The sequence below is a fragment of the Chenopodium quinoa genome, unplaced genomic scaffold (assembly GCF_001683475.1).
Source record: "Chenopodium quinoa cultivar QQ74 unplaced genomic scaffold, ASM168347v1, whole genome shotgun sequence".
NCBI lineage: Eukaryota > Viridiplantae > Streptophyta > Magnoliopsida > Caryophyllales > Amaranthaceae > Chenopodium > Chenopodium quinoa.
Window position 1 is genome coordinate 2709902 of NW_018743691.1, and position 24934 is coordinate 2734835.

Below are 24934 nucleotides of genomic sequence, written 5' to 3' on the forward strand. Positions count from 1 at the left end.
TTAGCCCCCCCCCCCCAGATCATTGGGCCGCATATAAGGCTTAAACCGAGCCCAGTTCAGTAAATTGGTCATAACTTCGTCAATATTCATCGGAATTGGGCTTATAATATATCGTTGGAAAGCTCTTGTCTAGCCCCATCCAACTACACTACTATTGGACCCATATCATGGACCAACCAAAGTGGATTGACTGTTTTTCTTAAAAGAAGTTTTCAAAAACAGAGAGAAGAGAAAAGAAATTAAAACTATCCGCAACACTAAACTTTCCACACTTTCACTTCATTCGATTATGATTCGACGTGAAAGGTACTCATCACCGGGTTTGGTTTTGGAGAGACACAAATGGGTGTCTACAACTCTATTTCAAATTTACAAATTTTTTTATTCTACTTTAAGTTTCGGGACGAAACTTGTTTTAAGGAGGGTAGTGTAATCCTCCGTATTTTTAAATATTTTATAAATGAAAATTTATTTTATTTATAATATTTATTTGTTATTTTTCATAATTTAATTTCAAAAGTTTCACATTATTAATCTGGGTCGAAAATTATTTGAACAAATTATTTTATGCACCTTTATTCTACAATTTATGTCCAATCACACAAGCCTAACCCATTTGTTTACTTAATCGACCCATTATTTTTATGAGGCCCAATCTTTCTTTTTACCCTACAATAATTCTCTCCTAAATACCCCATGAATCTCCAAAAATTTCCCACACAAAAAGGTTAGTCTTATTTTTATCCTCCTTTGTTTCATTATTTTGCTTAATGTTAATTTAATTGTTTTGGGTTTTGATTTTAGTATAAAGATTATATTTTTAGTATCAAATTATATTTTAATGGTATAAAGATTATAAATTTCAGATTATATTTATGTTATAAATTTCATATTTTATGAATTATAAACCTAGGGTTTCAATTTATTGAAAATCATGATTTTAGGGTTTTTATGAACAATTGATTTAGGGCTTTTATAGTAATGATGTTTTGAAATTTTGGTGATTATAACTACTGATTAGTTTAACTTAATTCCAGATTATTTTGAACAAAAAGATTCGTGTTTTAATTTTTAGATTTTCGTTCGTTAATATTAATCCCGTTTTAATCCCGATTAGATTCTGAACTCATCCAATTTTGATGAAAAAGTAGTGTTTTCTATGTGGAAACAACGTTTTAAGAAATACTCACTACTATTACCACCCTCTCGTGGCCAAATTCAGCCTCTAAATATGATTTTCGGGCAGTTTTTGATTTTAACAAAGTTTTTTTATACTTAAAATATTATCCTTGAGTTTGATTAATAAAATTAATTATTTTAAAATTAATTAAGTATAAATATATGTTTTTATTGAAGTTTTAAGTGTTGGAAATAGTTTCTAAGTACTACTTTTGATGTTTTATAAAGAGGGTTTAATCACCCATTAAAAAGGGAGATTTTTAGGGGTTTTTATATAATTTTCAGATTTTTATTAGACTTTGAACTTGCTGTAATTTCATGTATAAGAGTGTATTTTAAGGTTTTTATGAAGAAAATTTAAAGAACTATATATAAGCCTTTAATTTTAACTAAAGGGAAGGTTTTAAAGTGTTGTTTGATTTGGATTTTGAAGGTTTTAAAGTAAGTTAGTATTGCTGTAAATTTGATTGATTGGGTAATGATTGAGATGTTATTATTTGGCTTAGGAGAGGAGTTTATTGAAGGTGATTTCTAGTTAGTAAAGTGGCATACCAATTCGTTTGCTCAAGGTACGTACAAGTTACGAAACCTTTCTTTTAGGTGCATGTTTAAGGACGACGGATCAAGAACTTAGTATCATGTATAGGGATGACTGAATTAAATTGTTTGGTTATACATTGTGTATTTCGTATGACGTGCACTATTTTATATTGCAAGTATTATTTGTGCTCTAATTATGCAAGGTGCGCTTAGAGGCAAAGGTATATGATTGGTGTAATGATTAATTTATTACTCATTCATGATTATGCAAGCAGGATGAGTAAAGGAAGAATTTAAGTCTTCTAAGACGAGGTTAAGATTTTGGGATGCCTTATGCACTCAAGGTATTTATACACCGAGGTAGTAAAGGAATAAATAATAAATGTTGCTTGCCACTAATAAATCAAGAATTGAAATTGAAAAGTTGTTTTACTTGATTGAATTGATATTGGATTGATTGTATTATTATGCATATGAGTCATCACCAAGTCTAAACCTATAAATCACGTAAAGTGCAAGATGGATGAGCAATAAAACTTTGGATTGGTGCACTTCTGGAGTAATGACAATCAGGGGTTGGGGTACATGGGGTATTAGCCGTGTACTTTTCTCGAGGCCGTCTGATCTACGAGTCTCTTATTTCAAATATTTTTAAAACTAGGAGTTAGGTGAGATCTCATACTAACTACGGTCACGGAGTCGCGCCCGTGGTCGTTGGATATTTATTGATGTTTCCGAAAGGAGGCATGGGGTTTTTCTTTCATTGATGTTCCAAATGGAGCATGGGTTGGACAACCTTGTCTATTGCGTAATCCAATGAATAAAAATAATGATTTACCTATTATTAATTAATGGAGTCTTAGGAATATAAATAGTTGAGTCGTGTGTTGAGTCTATAAGTTAATGATGCATGATGATTGATTATTAGTAGCATGTTATGGATTTCTTAATTTATTTTGCAGCTTGTATGTACTCAGCTTTGCTGATTGCGTGCTTTGTGTGTCTTTCTTTGGTCATGGCCTTCGCCTTTCAATGACCCTGTGACGATCCAATTTTTACACTTGTAATATTGGGGAGCAGAATTACCACAGGTTCTTACACATGCAGCATTCATCAGGGTTATGGGATCTTGAGTAGAGAGTTGATCATTTGCATGTTATTTCTTTTGCAAGTTTGAATTTATTTTAATTCGATTTTATTCGACACTATTTCTTTTGGGTTTGAATTTATTTGAACACTGAATTTAATCACTTACTACTTTTATTGGGTTTTGAATAAGGGCCTTAATGGTTCCAAGTTGTATGACTTAATTTGGTTTCATTCGTTGGTTTTGAAACTTATTTATAACTGATTTAGTTTTTCCGCTGCTGTTTTCTAATAAAGCCTTAACGTTTGAACACGTGGCGGTAGCACGCCAGTAATTCTCTTGAATATTGTTCAGGGTCCTCACAGGTTTAAAGAGAGAATTATTGGGGTGTTACAGGTAGATTGTAATACCCATATATTTTATAATTTAATAAAAGATAAAATTTGAGTTGTACTTTTTATTTGATAAATTTGTCAAACTATAAAATCCTACTTTTTCATTGGAATCTTTATATGATAAATTAGATTTTTATATGTATATATAAATATTTAACTTTATAAAAAAAAAAAAAAAAGGGAGACACTTTTCCTATTTCTTCTGCGTGGGATTTATTAATCAAACCCACAATTGATTCTTGTAAAAAGTTTAGTTTTTATTCTCTAATCTCCATTATTTTTATTAGGAAAAATTGCTCCCATTAATCTGAACTTTGTCTCATCCGCCGAAATTAATCCCAACTTCCATTTATTATCTATCACTCCCAACTTTGGGGGGTATTAATTTTCGTTGCACCCATTTAACCTGAAACCAGATTAGAAGGTAACCTTTTAGGGGGTTGAGATGTTTCCCTCCCTTGTTACTGCCACGTCAGCTTTCCCTCCCAACTACTCTCTGTACTCTCTCTGCTACTCCCTCCCTTTCATTTACTTCTTCATTTACTACAACAGAGCATCGAAAAAAAACCCTCAAATTGACACCATTATTGAAGCTTCAACCACAATTGTACTTGGGAAAACGTCACGATCTTCGATTTCTGAGAAGGAGAAGCACCACGCGTTCTTGGGAAAGTGTCGAACTTCCATTTTAGGTAAGTTTTTGAGCCCTAATATTTCGCTTGAATTCTGCTGAATTTGTGCTTAAATTACGCATCATTTCCTCAAACCCTAATTAATTAAACTGGGAAATGATTAATTTGAGTAAGGATATGCTATTTGTTTGTTAATTATGCATGCGAATTGTTGTGGGTTTGTAATACCTGGTGTTTTGTTGTTGTTGGTTTGATTGTTTAAATTCGAACCCTAAATGCTTTGATTTAGTGTAGTCTTGATTGTAATGTAATTGCTGTTAAATTAGGTATGACTCCAAATAAATTTACCTTGAAAATGTGGCATGGAGGAGTGTTTCAACATCTTGACAATGGTGAATTGTGTTATATGAATGGTAAAGGTAGAACCTTTAATGTAAACCCTGATCAATTGTGTGCTTATTATCTGTTGGAGTTGGTTATGAGGTGTGGAAAGTATAAGGATAGAGTACAGGGGTTTATGTACTTAGTTCCAGGACTGAGTTTGAAAGGTGGGTTGAGGAGAGTTGATGATGATGACAGTATGAGGGAGATGATAGATGTCTCACTTAATAATAGGGTTGTTGATGTGTATGTTGTGCATGGTGAAAATGACCCAATACTCTTCCCAACAGAAAAACAGCCTACCTCATCAAAAAACCCCAAAAATGTGAGAACCAAAAAACTACCTGTAAAGAGGGGACCACCAGTGAGAGAAAGTCCAAGGAACAAAAGTCAGCCTCCCTTGACTATTTCTGAACCTTCCCAAAATACCCTTGACAGCTCATTAAATGAAAAAGAAGATGCTCCCAGTCCTTTTGTTGCCATTCCACCCACCAATACTTTACCCAACCAAAGTACTCTCAAAGTTAAATATGTTATAAACCCTAATTTAGACTTGGAAAAAGCATATCCCACAGCCTCTTCCTTTCCTTCAGCTTCACAAATCAACTCTGAGCTTGTGAACAATTATGAATGGGAAGATGCAAGACCTGACAGCCATATTCCTTTACATGAGCTAATCCTAACTGTTAGTTCTGAGAGTGATAGAGAAGATCCACCTTACCAGCCACCAGAACCAGAATTAGAGTTAGACAAAGGGAAAGGGCAAGCTACAAACAAAGGGAAAGGGGCAGAGTCAAGCAAAGGGAAAGGGGTAGCTGTAGACAAAGGGAAAGGGCCTATTTCTTTTTTTGGTGAAGTGTACTCAGATGAGGAAAGTGATGGTGCAGAGGTTAAGATTGGGGAAGAAGAAGATCCTGGTCAGGATCATGATCTAGAAACTAAAGTAGGGGAAGAGGTGCAAGGGTTGGATGACTTAGAGGTAGAAGAGAGGGAGGAGATATTGGATGAGGAGCTGCAGTATGATTCAGAGACTGAGGATGAGGAGTACAGTTTAGCTAGGCAAAGGGTTAAAGATGCAACAGCTAAGTTAATTGACAATGCTAGGAGAATCCAAAAGGAGACAGTTGAGTGGCTGAATATAGACAGGGAGGGAGAGCAAAGGGTAGAAGTTGGTGAGGGGACAGCAACTGAGGTTGGTGAGGGTTATGGGCCCCAGAGTGACTATGAGCAGAGTGATGAGGAGGTGCATACTCCACCTGATAGTGGTGAAGAGGAATTGAAACCAGGAAAGAAAAGAAAGGCCAGCAAATCAGTGTCACTTGCACAAATAGATTTTGGGACTTTTAATTGGGAAGTAGGGCAGAGATTTGCTAACAGAGCTGAGTTTAGGGCAGCAGCAGCTAAATATGGGATTCTGCAGGGTAGGGATGTATATTTCAAAGTCAGTGATAGTGGAAAACAACAAAGATTAGGTGTTTGCTGTGTTGATGGTTGCCGATTTTATTTGTATGCTTCATGGGATAGTAGGAGAGCTTGTATAGTTGTTAAGACTGTGAAAGGTGAACATTGGTGCCAGAGGAATATGAAGAGGAATAGGCAGGTAAAGTCAAGTTGGGTAGCTGGGCAGTTTCTTGAGGTTTTCAAGACAAGGCCTCATTAGCCTGCAAAGGAAATTCAAGAGTGTGTAAGAAGGGCTTTCAAAATGTTGGTGAGTAGGGATTTTCATACAAGATCAAGTACCAGGCACATAGAATGTTGCATGGTTCTATGCATGACCATTACAACAAGCTTGGGAGTTACATGGCTGCATTGCATAGAAGCAGCCCTGGTACTAGGTTGGAGTTAGTCACAGATTGTGAGAAAGAGCCTCCAATTTTCAAGAGGCTCTTTATATGATTTGAAGGGTTGAAGGTGGGGTGGCAGGAGGGTTGTAGGAAGGTGCTTGCATTAGATGCATGCTTCCTCAAGACTTTTTTGGGGGGTCAGCTTCTGTCAGCTGTGGGGAGAGACAACAATGACCAGATGTACCCTGTCTGTTGGGCCATTGTTGAAGGTGAGAACAATGATAGTTGGGAGTGGTTCTTCAAGCAAATGCAGATCACTCTAGATTTGAAGGATGGGGAAGGCATGGAAATCATCTCAGATGAACATCAGGTTTGAACCATCTTACTCTCATGCTACTTTCCTTACTTGCATATGTTTGTTGGGCCATTGTTAAAGGTGAGAACAATGACAGTTGGGAGTGGTTCTTCAAGCAAATGCAGATCACTCTAGATCTGAAGGATGGGGAAGGCATGGCAATCATCTCAGATGAACGTCAGGTTTGAACCATCTTACTCTCATGCTACTTTCCTTACTTGCATATGTTTGAGATTCATGTAAACATGTTTAACTGTGGTTCATGTACAGAGCATCTTGCATGGAGTGTCAACTGTGTTGCTAAATGCAGAGCACAAGCACTGTGCAAGACATATCTTTGCACACTGGCACAAGACATATAGGGGAGATGAACTGAAATTGCTTTTTTGGAGGATAGCTAAAGCATACAGCATGACTGATTATGAGGAGAACCTTGAGAAGTTAGGAAAGGTGAATGTGGATGCCATGAATGCTTTCATTGCCCACAACCCCAAGCTGTTTTGTAGGGCTTTCCTCAAACCTGACATCAAGACAGATGCCATTACAAGTAACATTGCTGAGACTTTTAATGGCTATATCATACAAGCCAGGACAAAGCATTTGCTGTATTGCCTAGAGGACATTAGAACAGCTTTGATGCAGAGGCTAGTGGTGAAGAGACAGACAATGATGAAAGCCACAAGCATGCTTTGTCCAAAAATTCAAGCAAAGTTGGATATTGAAAAGCAAAAGGCAGCTGAATGTGAGGTCATGCCATCATCTGAGACCTTATTCAATGTTACATACTACTTGGACCAGCTAGTGGTGAACTTGGAAACAAGGAGCTGCACTTGCAGGAAATGGGATATGCTTAGTCCCATGTTTCCATGCAGTGGCTTCTATTTATTACATAAGACAAGAAGCTGAGCAATATGTTGATCAATGCTACCACAAGGCAACCTACCTCAAAGCATATGCAGGTATAACACTAACTTTTCCTTGTATTTTCTATTTACTTTTGATCTTAGTCTTGTATTTATTATTTTGGGATGTGGTTGTATGGTGTAGGATCTATCCCCCTATGTGAAGGGGAAAGGCATTGGCCTAAGGTCTCCCTGCCAATTGACCCACCTCCAATTAAAATTGGACCTGGGAGACCTAGGAAGAACAGGATCAAGGATCCTTTTGAAAATCCCAAAAAGGTAGGAACCATCACCAAAAATGGGGTTGAAATGACTTGCTCCCTATGCCACACAAAGGTACATAATAAAAGGAAGTGTCCTGAGAAAGACACTAGGCAACCCCCTCCCCCACCTGCTAAGAAACCTAGAGGGAGGCCAAAGAATCATACTGTAGTTGCAGAAGCTACAACAACTGCTCAAGCTGCACCATCTACTGCCCACCACTCAATGACAGTACAACCTACTCAACTAGGTAGAGGTGGCAGGATGATTCACATGGGAAGGGGTTCAAGAGGTGGCAGGGCAGGCTCTAGCTCTGGTAGGGGAAGTGGTGATGCAAGTGGATCTGGTGTTGCAAGGGGAGCTACTGCAGCAAGGGGAAGGGGCAGAGGTAGAGGCAGGAACCAGCTACCTGTTGGTGTAGGTGTCTTGTTTGCACCTGATGGGTCAGCAATAACTTCAGTCGTTAGTGTATGAGATTGTAACTTTTTTTTTCCTAACACTAAAGCCCATTTTCTGATTTATTATGGTTTGCCCTGTTTGGAGACAACAAGGCAGCTGAGATCAACAAGGTCCAGGTCAGGGGCAACTGGAGAAGCTGCAAGGCCAGGGCACAGATCAGCTATGGCTTGGTTCCAGATGAGTCAGTCAAGCCAGACCTCAACCCTGCATCATCCTACTCAATAGTGGATGGATGTATCACTTAGGCATAGTTAGAAAACTCTGTTTTAATCAATCTTTTGGGTGACATTGTTGTGTTATCTTATAATTTGCAAACAATGTTTATGTGTAGTGTATTTTGTAAACAATGACTATCACTTGTAATATTTTGCACTATTATTGTCTTTTGGAAACAATGACTATGAATTGTAATATTTTTCACTAAGCAATTACTTATGGATTATGAATTGCAAATGATATTCACAACATTGTTTATTTATTCATTACTTGAGAATCATACATTAGATTGGTTAGGTGGCTAATGAACAACAACTAACATAACCCCTAAATAAAGCCACCTAAACCACCATCAGCACTACATAATCAAGTTCAAACTTTTAAATAAACTAGAAACATTGCAAAGAAAATCCAAGAAACAAAGAGTGCGAGTGAGAAATTTTTTTCATTCCTTGTAGCCTTCATTAGTTCAATTCTAGTGTGGGAGAGCTCCATTTTTGTATCATTCAACTCCTCTGTCTTCATGTCCAATTTCTTCTCCACAATCTTCAATTTCTCTTTCATGAAATCAACTTCCATCTCTTTCTCAGCAAGAGTAGTGTCTTTTTCAAATAGCTTAAATCGCAATTCAGCATCAACTCCATTCGATACATTAACCCACTGGAAAAACCCACAATCACCAACCTGCAAAAGTTAAACCCCCAATTCAATTGAAATTACAAACCCTAATTCATATAATTCCACACAATAATTGTATAGGAATGACAAATTCAACTCACAGGCCAATTAGGGCACCCAAAGAAATTCATCCCTGCATTATCACCACTTTTCGCCATTCGCACCACCGCAAATGCCCCACATCTGCACTTCACTCGTGAAGAAATTAACCCGCCACCCCTTGAAGAAGAAGATCCAGTTGACATTGTGCATAAATGGTGAAAATCGTCAATCTTTACAGAGAAAAGGGGAGTAAGAATGGAGAATGGGGTCTTTGTTTAGAAGAGAAAAGAGACAGGGGTCTTTGTTTAAGAGAGAGGAGGGAAAAGTCAACCCTTGTAACATGAAATAAAAAAAAAGAACCGTTGGAGATGTCACGTCAGCTATTTACAGGCTACAACAGGTTGCTTAACTTGTAGGGTGCAACGAAAATTAATACCCCCCAAAGTTGGGAGTGATAGATAATAAACGGAAGTTGGGATTAATTTCAGCGGATGAGGCAAAATTCAGATTAATGGGAGCAATTTTTCCTTTTTATTATTCTATAAAGAAGCCCCACCATAATATGTTTTGTATAATGATCAAACGTTGTGCATTTCAACGTCGCTCGATCTTTTATTGCTTCTGTTGTAATTTATCCAAAGGTAATCACACTATCAACTCTTAATTAGATCGTTTGTTTATAATTTGATTGTATTATTTATTGTAATCACACTATCGATCTTTTGGAGTTGCTTAATTATAATGTGATTGTATTAAATTATTAGAATTTTTTTTGGTTATAATTTGTTTATTAATTGTACTTTGTATTATTATGTGTGTAAATTTTATAATTGTAATTCGTGTGATCAAATTTGTATATGTATATGATTGACTATTGGTATTATATGATTTGATTGGATATGAGTATCGTATTACTTTTATTGTTTAGGATTGATTATTTCTAGGGTTTTTAATGTTGTTGTTATAGGGAGTATTGTTACATCGAGGTTTAGGGTTCCTAATGCAGATTATTATTTTTGGGTTGAGATTTGATTATATTTGGGTTATTAGTATTTTTTTTAAGAGTTAAGATATTGTGATCGAATTGTTATATTATTTGGGAACTTGTGCCACTGTGGAGTTATTATTATTAATTTGTGAATGGTTATTTGATCGATGTACGAGATCAAAAGGTTGAGAATTATTATTTTGTTCTTGGTTTGAGGCTCGTCGTTATATGATTTAGTCCTTAGCTTGTTGGTAAGAGGGTAATAATCATGAGTTAAGAATGAGGTACAATCTTTATTATTTATTTTCCTATGGTCCCCTACAGTGGGAATTGACCCGTATGTGGTATGCTTCAAGGTGTTTTCTAGTTATTGAGAGTATTCAAGTTTTTATACTTGTTGGTTTTATTCGAATTACCCATGTCCAAGGCTAAGTATAAAACAAAGAGCATGGCACACTTATGGGTTATATGAGTTAATCCATAACCCTTATAAAAGCCAAATTGGGTTGAGGAAGTTTTGCTTTGGAAAATCCTTATGAACAGTGCTAGGACGTTTTTGCCCCTGTCATAATTTTTTTTGTTCTTGCCAATGCCTCCCTTCCGTTTTTGCCCTTGTGATTTCTTAAGGCTTTTTTTCTTTCTCCTCCCTTTTCTATGATCTGGGTTTTAATTTCACTACTTTTTTTTCACCTTTTGCTGTTCGACCATGTTCAAAGCTAAGGTTTCACTTTTGTTTCCTCAAAACTCGAACTCCTACGCAAGTTGCCGGTCATGCTCAGAAATACTTTCCCCGACGAAATAGTCTCAATCGCCGCCGTCGTATATCTAACCTCTTCGATATCACCATCGATTCGGTATTATTTCTTGATTCCTTCAAAACATCATTCGATTTCCTCCATTAGAGCTGAGGTAAGTTGTTTCTTTTCTGTTTCTATCAATGATGAATTGTAATGGTTCCGATGATTGAATTTTGTTTATATATATGTAAATTTAAATTCTGAAGCATAAATTTGGGTTTTTGTATTTAAAGGAATCTTGAGGGTTCTTCCACTTTTTGAACCTCTTTTGATTTCTTGATTATACATTTTAAATTTTGATTTGAATTTCTTTAATTTAATTGATTTCTTATGGTCGTGGTCAGATGGCTTTTTGCTGCTGCTCATGGGACGACTCTGGATGTCTAACTTTTCTTATAATCCTGGAGTGATTCCTTATGGAAACCAACTGCTTGAAGAGGGAAAATTTGTGAGTCGTCAAGTAGTTTAGAACTATTTTATAAACATGTAGATTACCTAATTGATTTGATTAATTTTGTTTTAAGTTTCTCAAATTTAATTGGTTCATGGTTTCTGATGAGTTTTTTTTTTTTGATTTGCATCTTATGAGTAGCATTTCGGCCTTTTGTCTCTAAACACAGCTGCTGAGTATAGGTAGGCGGCTATTGATAATTTTTTGCTCTTTTGGTTACTGATAATTGGTATTAAAAGAGGTGTTATTGTTAAATGCCCTTTTTAGAATTTTGATGATATTTGCTTGAATTTTTATATGGGTTAGAGTTATATGAGTGTGTTTTGTGGGTTCTTGTTTTGTTTTTTTTTTTTTTTTTTTTTTTTTTTTGTTTTTTTTAATTGTTGGCCTCGATGCTACTGCTTGATTCTGTGGTGGCTATTACTAGGTTGCATCCGAATCGTCTGGTTGCTGCTCTGTATTAATCCGGCGGCTAATTATGGTTATTTATTGTTGTTGCTGTATGTTGTATATATATTATGTTTGTAGTGTTTGCCGCAATTTGAGAGTTGAATGCATGGAGTTTAGCTTAATTATTATGTAGCTACTCTTACTTAAGGCTGCTTTTCAAGAAAAAAAAAAAAAGTGTATCGTTTCTATTAGTTTTGTTATTAGACATTTAGGAGAGTAAATTATCCGAAATGATGCTCTGTCAGTGTGGGAAAGAGAACAAAATTACAGGTATTGGTGGTCATGTTTGATTGAAGTAGTCATTCTTTGGTTGAGCTCGATTTATTCATCTGATCACGTTGATGATTGATTCTTTCTTCGCTAAGAGGTTAAATTGTTAAAAGGCTCCAAATGATAACATTTCCTTAGATTTCTATTGCGTTCATTTCTTTGTTTTTGATCTTAAATACCCAGATGAAGGAACTGTGGTTTTTGTTTTATTATTGACTTATTGTATTGAACTATTGATTAAGCTAAGCCAATGTTAGTTAGTGAAGTTGGGAAAATTGATTTTGTTTCAAAATGTTAGACAACTTCTTGCTTAAAGTTTTCATCCATTCGGTTTATCCTCTGCAGAACGGTTGCTCTTGCTGGATCCATTTGATGAGTCTTTTCCCCAAATACATGATTCTATGTTTGTGATGTAAGCTTCCCACACTTTTTTTAACCCCTAATACGAATGTCCTGACTTTCCTCTAAGCTTGATTGTTGCATCAATTGAAGTAATGCATTATTTACTTATTTATTTATCTATTTTTAAACTGAATTACTGGAACCAGCAGGGAAACCATTAAAGGAATCAGCAGAACTGAAACCTGTGGCCAAGAAGCCTGCAGCTCAGGCCAAGGTTCCTTTTGAAAAAGGTTTTAGTCCAATGGATTGGGTCAAGCTTACTCGTACGCATCCTGACCTTGCAGGTTGGTTCATGTAGTATATTTTTGTTGAATTGTTGTGTCTGGATGAATTTGCTTGGGGGTGTTGGGAAGCCTGATAACAGACAGGAGACACCCCACCTCTAACTGTGCATGCAGGCCAAGAGTTAGATGAGCGACAATGATTTATCGCTACTACTGTCTTTTGTTGTATATAAGTGGTCATTAATTAATGCTCTTTAATGTCTTGTTCTTTTTTTCCCCAATTGTGTATGCAAGCCTAGAATTAGATGTCTGGCTATTTCATATGGCAACTCTTGCTTTTTGGTTATATTAAGTGATCAGGAATGCTCCTTAATGTTAATTTTTTGTAACTGTTAATATAGGATTGAATGGCCAGTCAAATAGGAGGCTTATACCTATGAGTGAAGTCAAACAACATCAATCAGAAGGCACCATGTGGACAGTTGTGCATGGACGTGTGTATAACATTTCTCCATACATGAAATTTCACCCTGGAGGTATGGACACTGTTTTTGCTGTTAGCTATGTACTTTATTTGTCTTCATTATTGTGCCCAGTTTTATCTATCTTCGTTACCATGCATATGCTATGTTCTGCCTGCTGTGAGCAATATCCTTGTTACCATCCAGAAGTTAATTTTATGTTCTGTCTGCTGACATGTTTGCAGTATATACCCTGCATTTTAAAATTTTCTTTAATGAAATGCACACTGCTTCTGCTGTTTAAGGAATTCAATAGGGGAAAAAAACAGGGTCCATTGTATTAAACAGTAGTCAGAAGATAAAAGAATGCCATCTATGGGAATTAGTATGGGATCAGGAAGAAGGGTACAGGCTGTCAAAACCTGGAATTTGATTTAATTTTTTTATTTTTATTTTTATTTTTTTTTTTAATATATATGCTTAGGTGCTGACTGCTGAGTCCTGTGGTGATTTTGGAAAGAATTTCTGCTGGGTTTTATGGTGTGTTAGAAAATTATAACCTTTGCATAAATGAAATAGCAGGAACAATTAGTGTGACTTTCATAATAAATAGGATTAAACAATGGCATAATAGACAAAGGAAGACCTTATTAGTACTCTCAACCATGAAGCCTTAGCTTCCACGTGTAGCAATGCCCCCATTTATATTGCAAAAATTTTCATGAAAACTAGATACAATGAGTGATCATAAGCTTTTATCTTTAGTTGGGCTATCATTTAGTTGGCCTTAACTTCCAGGTGTTCTGAGCAATGTCCCCATTCTTATTGCTTCAGCATGTCTATCAAGTGAACCACAATAAAGAAAGTTTCATGGGTAAGTATGATGATTATCTATAGTCTGAGCAGTACAAGTGTACAACCATACCCTGTGTCCCTATCACCGCTTATAGCCTTCATTCCTGTATTCACCAGAAATGAATGTGCTGGCCACTGGGTGTTGCCCGGTGGTTCTCAACTGTTCATATTTTTGTAAGGATATAAATAGCCTGAATGCATTCCCCACAAATGGTCCTTATCTGGCGAAATCTCTGGATATCATTATTTTGGCACGATGCTTTACTTTATCTAGGTTCCGTATTCCCATAGATCAAGTGTTAAATGAATTAGACTGAGTAGGTTAGAAGGCTTTCTCTTGAACCTAAAGAGGTTCGTCTTGCTTTAATGCTTTGTGGCTTTGTGCAATTGAGATGATGGTCAAGAGTGTATAGTGAGTATTATACCCAAGTACACGCCTTTTATAAATTGTTGAAGACCATTGCCAAGCAGCTAGGATAGTTGACTACTTATATAGATAAGACTTATCACAATTATGTCTTACTTGTATAGTTTCGTGGGGCCATATAATACATAGCACTCGGAGCATTACCCATCCAACATAGTCTATCTCCCTCCCTTACTCCCTTCTAAGTTATTATACTCCTGATGCATTTTAGATATTGATGAAGCTTTATCTTTATTTCTCCTTCAAACTGAGGAAAGCTCTTATCAATTAGTGCTACCCCACTCCCCAACACTAAAATAAATTTGAAGTGAAAATGATTGTTCCATCATAAAGTTATTTAGTAGTAAAATCTTAGATGACTATGTTGTCCCTTGAAAATTAGTGGCCAATGACACTGCTGTTGAAATGTTTGAAGTATATACAAAAATAACCTTTTATTTATATTTTATTTTTTTAAGATAAAGAAATAAATATTTTTGTAATTTTTCTCTTTAACTTGATGCATGGTTCAAGATTAATCTTTAAACCCTAGAAATAATTATAATGTATGTCCAATAGGAAAACAATTTAATTGAATTTGATTATTATATTGATTGGAGTGGAGAAGCAAACATATAGAAATTAAACTTTTTAAAAAAACCTTTCTCTCCAAAATTTCAAGTAATAAATTCAATGTTGAAATTAATCATCATAATTTAATTTGTAAGAGGATTAACATTAACAAATGGTATATAGTAGTTCAATGAATAATTAATGTATTAATATTAAGTCACCTGTGATAATTAAATAAATACAATTGCAATTCACCACCATTCAATTATATAATAAATCACTAGCTAGTACACACCGTTTTATTACGATGAAAAATATAGATGTGTCCGGTTGCATAAATAGGCTTTCGCGTAATTTTTTTGACACTTATAATGAGAAATCAATTGTAAAAGCTCTATCTACGTTCATGTATATTTGGTGGTGATGTCTTTAAAAAATGTACAGGAAGAAGCCCTAGAATAGAAGAGATGCCGGAGAGCGTACGGAGCAGTTTGGGACATAGCAAATCCACCAAGGGGTCCTCTAACAGTGAGGTTCTTCTTAGATGGAAGTGTAAGTAAGAGAGCTAGATGGGTTTTGATTCCTAAATTCATCCCTACTTATTGGCAAGCTGGTGTTGCTTATGATACTTCTATTCAACTTAAATAGATAATTAAGGGCTACTTTATTCATGTTTAATTAATTATATATATGCTGGATTCTTAATTAAGATCATGAATCATTGTATGATTTTGTGGAGCAATCCTACTTGATTAATTTTTTTTTTTGTTTTATTTTAAAAGCCACAATTGGCATCTTTAATGAGTGAGGGGTTTGTAATAGGGCTGAGCAAAACTACCCAAAAAACCGAAAACCCGAAAAACCGATTCGTAACCGTTTCCGAAAATTAGGGTACCCGATCCGATAACCATAACGGTTCGGGTACCCGTTCCGATAATTTGTTATCGGGTATGGTTATGGGTATCATTTTAAAATTAACGGTTACCCGATCCGATAAGCATTTTTTTTTTGCTTTAATTCCCTACTTAAATCTATTAATATAAATCTAAACTTTTACTTTACATCATAATCACTTTATAATATCAATGATTAGTAATATTATTAATAATTTGGTCAAAATCATATGGTATTGTTGTTAATTAGTTGTAAATTATATCATAATAACTACATAATTAAGTTTAATTATCATTATTGGATATCTTATTGGGTATCCGATAACCGATCCAAAAATCCGGGTACCCGAAATCCGAGTACCCGAACTTATCGGTTTCGGTTATGGGTATCATTTTTAGTGATTTTGGTTATTGGGTACCCGAACCCGTCCCATGCTCACCCCTAGTTAAGTAAAAGTTCGTATTATTATTTGAGGTTGAGTTGATAAAGGTTATTTTCAGAGTATAATGTGTAATGTAGTTTTGAACTACATTGTTTGATTGATCTAGTAATGTTAATTCTTATATTATTCTTTGTATTCTGATATGTGGTGATTACTCAACTTTTTTGCTGACATGTGTGTTATTTTGTTTTGCTACTTGTGTTTGCGGCCATGTCTTTTTCTTATGGTGGCCCTGCGATGATCTATTTTGGAATTTGTCCTTAATGGTGAGCAGTCAAGTTTGTATAAGCAGGTTTGATCAAGTGATCGTAGCTAAAGGGAGCTCAAGTGATCGATTAGTATGCTATAACGATTTGTAAAGTTTTAAATAACTCGCCTAGATTATTAAGTTGTATTTATTGGGATTTTTATAAGCCTTAACGCTCGACAGGTTGTTGAGTGTGGCAGTAATACCTCCGATTTAGAAGTATGCTTCCGCAATTTTATTTATAGGCTGTCTGTTTTTCCTTTATTTATTGTTTATTATATTAGTCAGTAAATCGGGGGTGTTACAAACCTTCACCTCGTGAACGGTTTACAAGTTCCTAAAACTTGTTGGCGACTCTTTTGCTCTATCTTCTTTCCCTTTGGACGCCACCGTACTTTAGTTTATGATCACAGTGGGGTTCAAGTTTGGGGTAATGCTTAAAATATTCCCTACAGTTTGGTTTTGAGGAGAAACATTTGGTGTCTACAGTTAGCATAATAATAATAATTAAGGAAGTTAAGAAAGGAATAAAGATAATACCTTGAGCTAGATGTAGCAATTTTTTGGATAACCCTTCTTAATTATCAAGGATGAAAAGAATATCACTCCTTAATTAAAGTGCAATAAAAGAGACTAAGTGATTTTTTTGGAGTTTTGAGATATTAAAGGAAATTAATGCAAAAATAAAGCTAAAGAACTTTTTTTTATTAGAGAAAATAAACTTGAAAAATAAAGCTAAATCTTGAGAAACAAAACCTTTTTTTTTTTTTTTTTTTTTTTGGTTTTTAATATAGACTAGGAATACTTAAGCAATTAAACAAATATTTTTTAACAAGGATAATAAAGAAAAAATAATGCTTGAACTTGAAATATTTTGTGTTTTTTTAAAGGAATTAAAGATGATAACAATACTTAAATAAAAATAACAATATCAACTTAATTATAAGATGCTTTTAATTAGCTAATAACTTAAAAAATAAAGCTAAATTAGGATTTAACTAAATTAAAGAAAAGAGGAGAAATTTTTAGAGAGAGAAATTGTAGGAAATTTTGGTGCAGGGCGTGTGTCTAAAACTTGAAAATTAGGGGGATATTTATAGGAAAATAAAGGGGTTAATTTGTAAATAAAAAAGTAAATAAATTAATATTCAAGGATTATTTTGGTAAATATCAAGATTTTGGTAATAATGAGAATCTTGATATTAAATCCTTTCGTTTTATATGTAACAAACTTACTTAGTCTGTTTTGCAACACTTAAACTGATAAAAAATAAAGAAAACCGTAATAAAATCAACTCTTATATTCACATAATAAAAAAGTTCTAAAATGTCATTGTATTACAAAAAAAGAAAATATATGACCAAGTCATATCACAACTCAGTAATACTCACATGGTACATGATAATAGAGTGCCTAAATTTATTTAGTGACTATTATACTCACCAAGGTACTAAAACAACACTTATAAAATAAATATCAGCTTTGAGATGTCAGCTCTGAAAGTTGCACAAAGACATTAAGTTACAATACTAATAGGGTTGGACAAAATATTTTAGAGTTTATATAAAAAAAAGTAAAAAAATAACCCCTGTCCTTATTAGATACTCCCTCCGTTTTTAAATACTTGCTCCATTTCTCTTGGACACGCATGCCGATGCTAATCTTTGGTCACTAATATCTTTAATTATCAATAAGTATAAATTCTAACAATTGAAAATTAATAATCTATTCATTGAGATGATTCCAACAAGTACCCACAAGACTATATTTTTTCTTATGTATAAGTCACAAATATTAATCAAAGTAGGACAAATGAATAGTGCTAAAAATAGAAATGGAGCAAGTATTTAAAAACGGAGGGAGTAGTACCTATAAATTTACCCAAGAACATCTAAACATACGACAAAACCTTATAAATACGAGCATTTCAAACAATAACCCTTACTAAAAGTATAAAGTAAGGTAAATCATATAAAATCATAAGATTGACATGGTCAAAGTGAAAATACACCATGTAAAATCATACAATTTTAAGTCATACGACATAAATTTAAGGTGGTCAAAAGTAAAATATATTCTCTTGACCGAATGACATTAAAAAAAAAAGGTGAACTCTTATCTTGCCTTACTCTACTAAAACACAAATTTATACTTATCATGGTCGTAAAAAAAAAATAGAAAAATACATAAAATAAAGATACAAAACTAGATCAAAACAACAGGAAAAATAAAATAGAAGACCAAATTCACGTCGGCAACGCAAATTAACGTAACGGAAAATACTATTTGAATAGTGCCAAATAGTGTTTGAATAGTGACAATGAAAAATGTGATGCGTATAAAATCCAACTGTCCCAATTAGCGTCAGATAAATATTGATGCAATTGGTCCAAATTGAAATTTACTGGATACTATATTAACCGCAGGGAATAAAAAAAAGTAACGTTAATTCACTACTGACGATTGTACATCAAAAATTGACAAAAGGACACAAAAACTAGACCGAAATAAGCAAGTTATACAAAATATATAAGATGAAAAAAAAAAGAAAAAGGAAGAAAAAAAAAAATGATTGAAAAGAAAGAAAAAGACAAAAGAATATAAGTTCCATAACCAGTATGATGTCGTGGTTAATGCCATGGATTGGTATGATGTGGTGGGGTTAATGGCATGGATTGGTATTCATGATCCGAAATATACGCTTCCGCATACAGTAAAACATATCCGAAAGCAAAATAATTGCTCCACTATATTTACTGAAATACAGGAAAAAATTGCCAAACTAAGCGTTTTTGAGAAATAATTTCCCAAACAAGACGCGTGGCAAAACTATTTACCAAACTAAGCTTCCAGAGTAAAACGCCAACCAGGATGGCGTTTTACCCTGGGCATTTATTTTTTTTTAATTTTTAGTCAAGGATAAAACGCCATCAAGGGTGGCGTTTTACTGCTGGGCAATTTTTTTTAAAAAAACACATTTACACAAAAACGCTAACGCCGTTGGCGTTTTACCCTGAGTGATTTTTTTGAAAATAATTTACCCCCCTAAAGCGCCACCATGGTTGGCGTTTTATCTCTGCACACAAACACAGCTACACAGCAACAGCAGCAACAACCACAGGAGCTGCAACAACAACAGCAACAACCACAGGAGCTGCAACAACAACAGCAGCAACAACCACAACAACTACAACAACAGCAACAGCGACAACCCCAACAAGAGCAACAGCGACAACCCCAACAAGAGCATCAACAACAATCACAACAACTACTACAACCTTAACAACAGGAACCACAACAATAACTGCAACAACATCAGCAACATTAACAACACCAGCAACAACAACAACACCAGCAACCAATACAATGAAAAGAATGAATGCGTATGGTGAAGTTGATAATGTACAGAAAATGAACTAAAAAGGTTAGTAAAATTGATAATATTTATTTGGATACAATGTACTATAGAATCTGATTACAACTAACAAAAGAAGTTCTAAGATCCCGATTCATCTATTGTATGTAAGTGTTGTCTATCCAATCGCGGTCTTCTACGACGGTAGTACTGAGATACCGTTGTGAAAGGATCTGGGGCAGCGGTCTGGGGAGGAGTCTGTTGGCTGGAAGATGGTCCTTCCTGAGATGAGTATGGCGCAGACATGTGGATGGCGATATCTTCCTGATCATCAAAAAACAGGGGGGACCCTGTAGGGGACGTGTGAGTCTGTCCCCTACTACTGCTGCCTACCTCACGGTGTGAACGGCGGTGTGATTGGTCCCGGCCCTGGGGGATAAGATGGCCATGACCATGTCTCTGTAAGCTACTCACAGTCATTGCGTGAATGTCATCCAACTGCAATATGGTGGGATATGATATGCTCAAGACTTCTAGTGCATCATGTATAGCAAGCATATCAGACGCCTGCATTAGTCAACAATCAACCATTTTAATAATTAAAGAAACTATAAATTGGAGGAAAAGAAAAATGACAAAAAACTCACATATCCACTGATGTCTCCAAAAGCTGGGTGGTAATGCGTTGAGGGTGGGGTGTAGTTAGGGTTGATGAAGCGTCGGGTAATGCTCCTGTACCATACCATGTATGGATCGTGATACTCCATCAGGCCTTGGACAGGCGCACCATCCGCGACGTGCTGCAGCCGCTGGTCCCACATGTCAATGTAAGGGGCATGCTGAACTGCCCAGTTAACCTCCCCCTTTCCTCGTCGGTCTGTCCTGTGCAACTGGACACTCGTGTCACACGGGGCGGGGATGGCTTGACAAAGGCCGAACTGTCGCATGACTCTGTCGGGGAGGTGAGCCTCCACCAACTCAAAACAGATGAGCACTGTCATGGCACGCCACTCCATCTGGTGATCAAGAAGATATTGGGGCATGGCATCGACTAAGTGAGGGACGTACGGATCCCACGTCATCTGCATTAACAAGCAGTCGTTAACATCATAATTAACTTATTAAAATAATGAACACGGTGTTAAATTAGTTTTTAAAGTGAACTATAACCCGAGACTCGCTCAGTCTGTCGAATGCATCTCTATAATACGACAGACCCCTTGCTGCATGCACACGAGTAAGTCTCCGCCCTAGCCACCTGATTACATGTATAATAACAGTGTTCATGACAAAATTAATAGAAAATTAAAACCATATGTGGATAACTTAACAATAAGTCATACATACCGGCAACCGTATGCTAAGTCCGGTGGTGGGTGTGGCGGCGCCTCATATGCATGCTCCTGATCGTCTTCCTCCTCCTCCTCGCGTCGACGCCTAGCAGGCATAGCTGGCCTACCAACGTGGATGTGCTCCCAAGCCCATAACTGTAATAAAAAAAAAACAAAAGTTTAGTCTAGCCAATGTTTAGTATGTAATAGGTAGAAAATGGTATGAAAGTACAAGACTACCTGAAGCACAATCAAGGGACCGCTGATCTCCCATCTACTACGCTGGGATGCTCTGCAAAGATGTTGATATAAGGTTGCCAGACACGCACTACCCCAGCTGTAGTCACGTATACCCTCCCAGTTGTTCTCTAACAGCTGTAGGTAGATCAACTGTATGTGACTACCACTCTTGTTACTGAATAATGATCCTATCAACATGAACAGGTACGCTCGAGCGTATCTTTGGACGACCCCATCATCAGCATCAGGAGGCAACACCCCAAATGTCTCTCGTAACCATATGTGTCTTAACCCTGTGCCTCTAACATCGGTCGCCTCAGGCCTCACCCCTAACACCCTCTCAACAAGGCCACGAGGGTCCTGTATAATCGGTCCTGTAACTGCCCTACCATGCACTGGGAGCTTTGTATTTCCACAGAACTACAGTTCCTGGGTTCGACTCCTGGAGGGCTTGCATGAATGAAGGAAGTCTGTTGTATGAACTCTCCTAATCCCCAAAAATTTCCGCAATCGCTTTCTGTTTGGCATACCACGCTCTTCGATATGGAACATCGAATTGAAATTTGTTGGAGATGATATGTTGTATGAACTCAACTCTCAAACATGGATCTTTCTGCACAAACGACTTCACATAGTCGCAGATAACAGAGGAGTCCAAGTGTCGATGATCTCTGGGCGGAACTTCATTAACACAATTGTCGCGATGTGGGCCCTTGTAAGATACGATCTTAAAGGCACGTGTGGTTAGATTTCTTTTTGTACCACGTAGCGACCAACCACACCCCCTCTTGCACTTTAAATGAAGGACATTCTCATTCGACGTCACTGTGGTGTAGAAATGATTTCGCTCTATGGAATACAATTTCACCATTTCCTGTAGCGCTTTCTTATTGTCGAAAATCATGCCCTTCTCAAATTCTCCCCCGACACGAAACGAACACTGGCTCCCCGAATCACCCCAATGTATGTCCACCTCATAGTTCTCGTTTATTTGACTGAACCAAGGTAATGGAGTTCTAGCAACAACATCATCCACAGACAAATCGTTGTTTATAACATCTTCTTCATCTCCGTCTTCACCCTCGTTGTTTGTGTCATTATACATATCAAGAACAGACAACTCGTTGTTTACAACAAGTTCAGCATTCACCAAAGTCTGAAACGGTGGTGTTTCAATATGTTCTTGCGTGGGAGAGTAACTTTGCAACTGCATCGATGATGAAATGTCATTGTTTGAGGTAGATGGACCAGGTTGCTGCATTGACCCCGACGCCGTAAATTGTGAACTGAATGGAATGTCAAATTGATCATCGTGTAACATTCTACTGAAAGAACCCATTCCATATTCAGATGATGGAATGTTATATGCGGGCATTTGTAGAGATCTTGCATTGTATGATGGAAGAAATGTTGGTTGTTGAGTACATACAGGCACCGTTTCCACATACAAATCAGTAGGAAGAGACCTCATTGCAACGACACCCCTCAAAACCTCCAAATGGTCGTCATTCAAAACAGGTAAGATTTGAATCCCGCTAACACTTTCAAACCTCATTTTGATGTTCACTTCAACACTTGTTGGCTTTGAACCAATTATAGTATAAACTTTCTTCAACAAATCATTGTAAGTCATACAAGGTTTCAATGCTAGCGGTTCCATTTTTCCTCCTCTATACTCGACATTGGGTCCGACACACAAAATTTCACCCCCCCAACGGCATAACAAAACAATCAATTGTGAAGCCATGTTCTGCATAACATCAGACCACATATTAGGTGACACATATGCACAACTAAAACCACAATGATTCCAATAAATCCCCAAGCAAAGCGTACATACAACGCAGTGTTCAACAACATACTAACTTACCTACTTAATCTAACAATGTAAGATACATTTAAATGTACTTAACTCAACAATGTAGTTCGTAATTCCCTAAATGCTTCATATATGTAGTTCAACAACTAAATGCTTCATATAAATTATACGAAATTATACAACATACATATAACTATACTTAATTTCAATAATTAAACAACAATGTATTATGTAGTTATACATATTTCGCATACTTGAACAACACTATAGTACATACATTGTAAATTACAAACATAAATTCCCAAAAAAATCATACACAAGTAAAATAGTTAAATTCAAGACATACTCAATTTCGATGAAAGTAGGGCGTAACAGTGTTGAACAAAGAAGGAGGATTAATTTTTATTGACTATGATGCAAAACTAAGCTACGGAATGTGATGAAATTGCTTCAAATATGGAGAATTGGAAGTTGGTATGCGCGGGGTTAGGGTTTGCAATTTGGGGGTTTGGTTGAATAATGAAGAACAGCGATATATGCTGTTAGAAATACCCGACTCTAAAACGCCAACGACGTTAGCGCTTTTGTGTTAAAAGTAAAACGCCAACGGCGTTAGCGTTTTTGTGTAAATGTTTTTTTTAAAAAAATTTGCCCAGCAGTAAAACGCCACCCTTGATGGCGTTTTACCTTTGACTAAAAATTAAAAAAAAAAAAATTGCCCAGGGTAAAACGCCACCCTGGTTGGCGTTTTACCCTGAAAGCTTATTTTGGTAAATAGTTTTGTCACGCGTCTTGTTTGGGAAATTGTTTTCCAAAAACGCTCAGTTTGGCAATTTTTCCGAAATACAGATTGTATTATTTCGTTGTACACGTAACATTCTAACCATCAAGTTCCCACTGTCCTGCAAATCGCTCACGTCCATATATCTATCATGATAGATAAATATTGGTACATTGGTCCGAATTGAAATTAATCGGATCCAATATAAATTGACGGAAAATAAAAGAAAAATAAAAAGGTAATATTATCTTATTCCACAGCTCATAATGGTAAAAGGTGTTCATTCAAGGAGGTCCCTTTATTGCTATGACGTGTAGTACCTATTTAGGTGTGGGAATGTTTGTCATTTCCCTACATTGGTTGGGCATGAGTCTTTAGAGTAGCAGACTTTATGGGTAAACTGGTCATATAATAGGGCATTGCACAAATCGCAAAAATCACTATATAAAAAAAAAATACTCTAACAATCTAAGTGAATATGAATATACTTATTATACTCTAAAGGAGTAAACAATGCTTGTTTATTAAAAAAAATGACATATTCCCCTGGCGAGACAAAAAATATTGTACTTTATACTATACGATTATTATACATATACGTATATAAATACAGTCTAAAATACCTACTTTTTACTATAAAAAGAAATTACCCTTATCCAAAATCTCCACTCACCCCATCCTCCTCCTTACCCGAAAAAACCAAACAAAAACCACCATTAAACTCGGCCACCATGTTTCAAGAAAACCAAGAAGATCAGCCTGTCTTCACCTTTGAGGAAGACATGAAGATTAATAACAAACCCTAGCATGTCACTAAACATTAAAGATAAACTAGCCCTAACATGATATTAGAAAAGATATAGGAAGCATCATAATAATATACATGATATTAGAAATTTTAGCTATTACCCTAAACATGATGCTAGGAAGATCAAAACACCCTAACATGATAGTAACAAGATTAATAACAAACCCTAGCATGTCGCTAAACATTAAAGATCAACTAGCCCTAAACATGATGTCAGTCCTAGCATCA

The 24934-nt window shown here is 35.9% G+C and overlaps 2 protein-coding genes across 2 annotated transcripts; one reads left to right on the forward strand and one right to left on the reverse strand.

Moving 5' to 3' along the window:
- Nucleotides 1–11827: 11827 nt before the first annotated feature.
- Nucleotides 11828–16608, forward strand: LOC110683876 (cytochrome b5 domain-containing protein RLF-like). Its single transcript, XM_021860282.1, has 5 exons — nt 11828–11867; nt 12419–12553; nt 12895–13029; nt 15233–15340; nt 16399–16608. Exons 1-5 carry the CDS (start codon nt 11828–11830, stop codon nt 16410–16412), a joined length of 432 nt encoding a protein of 143 aa, XP_021715974.1. The 3' UTR covers nt 16413–16608.
- Nucleotides 16609–19784: 3176 nt separating this feature from the next.
- Nucleotides 19785–20862, reverse strand: LOC110683676. Its single transcript, XM_021860073.1, has 2 exons — nt 20375–20862; nt 19785–20294 (listed from the first exon to the last, which is right to left on the reverse strand). The coding sequence occupies exons 1-2, from the start codon at nt 20813–20815 to the stop codon at nt 19869–19871; spliced, it is 867 nt and encodes a 288-aa protein (XP_021715765.1). The 5' UTR covers nt 20816–20862; the 3' UTR covers nt 19785–19868.
- Between the last annotated feature and the right edge of the window lie 4072 nt (nt 20863–24934).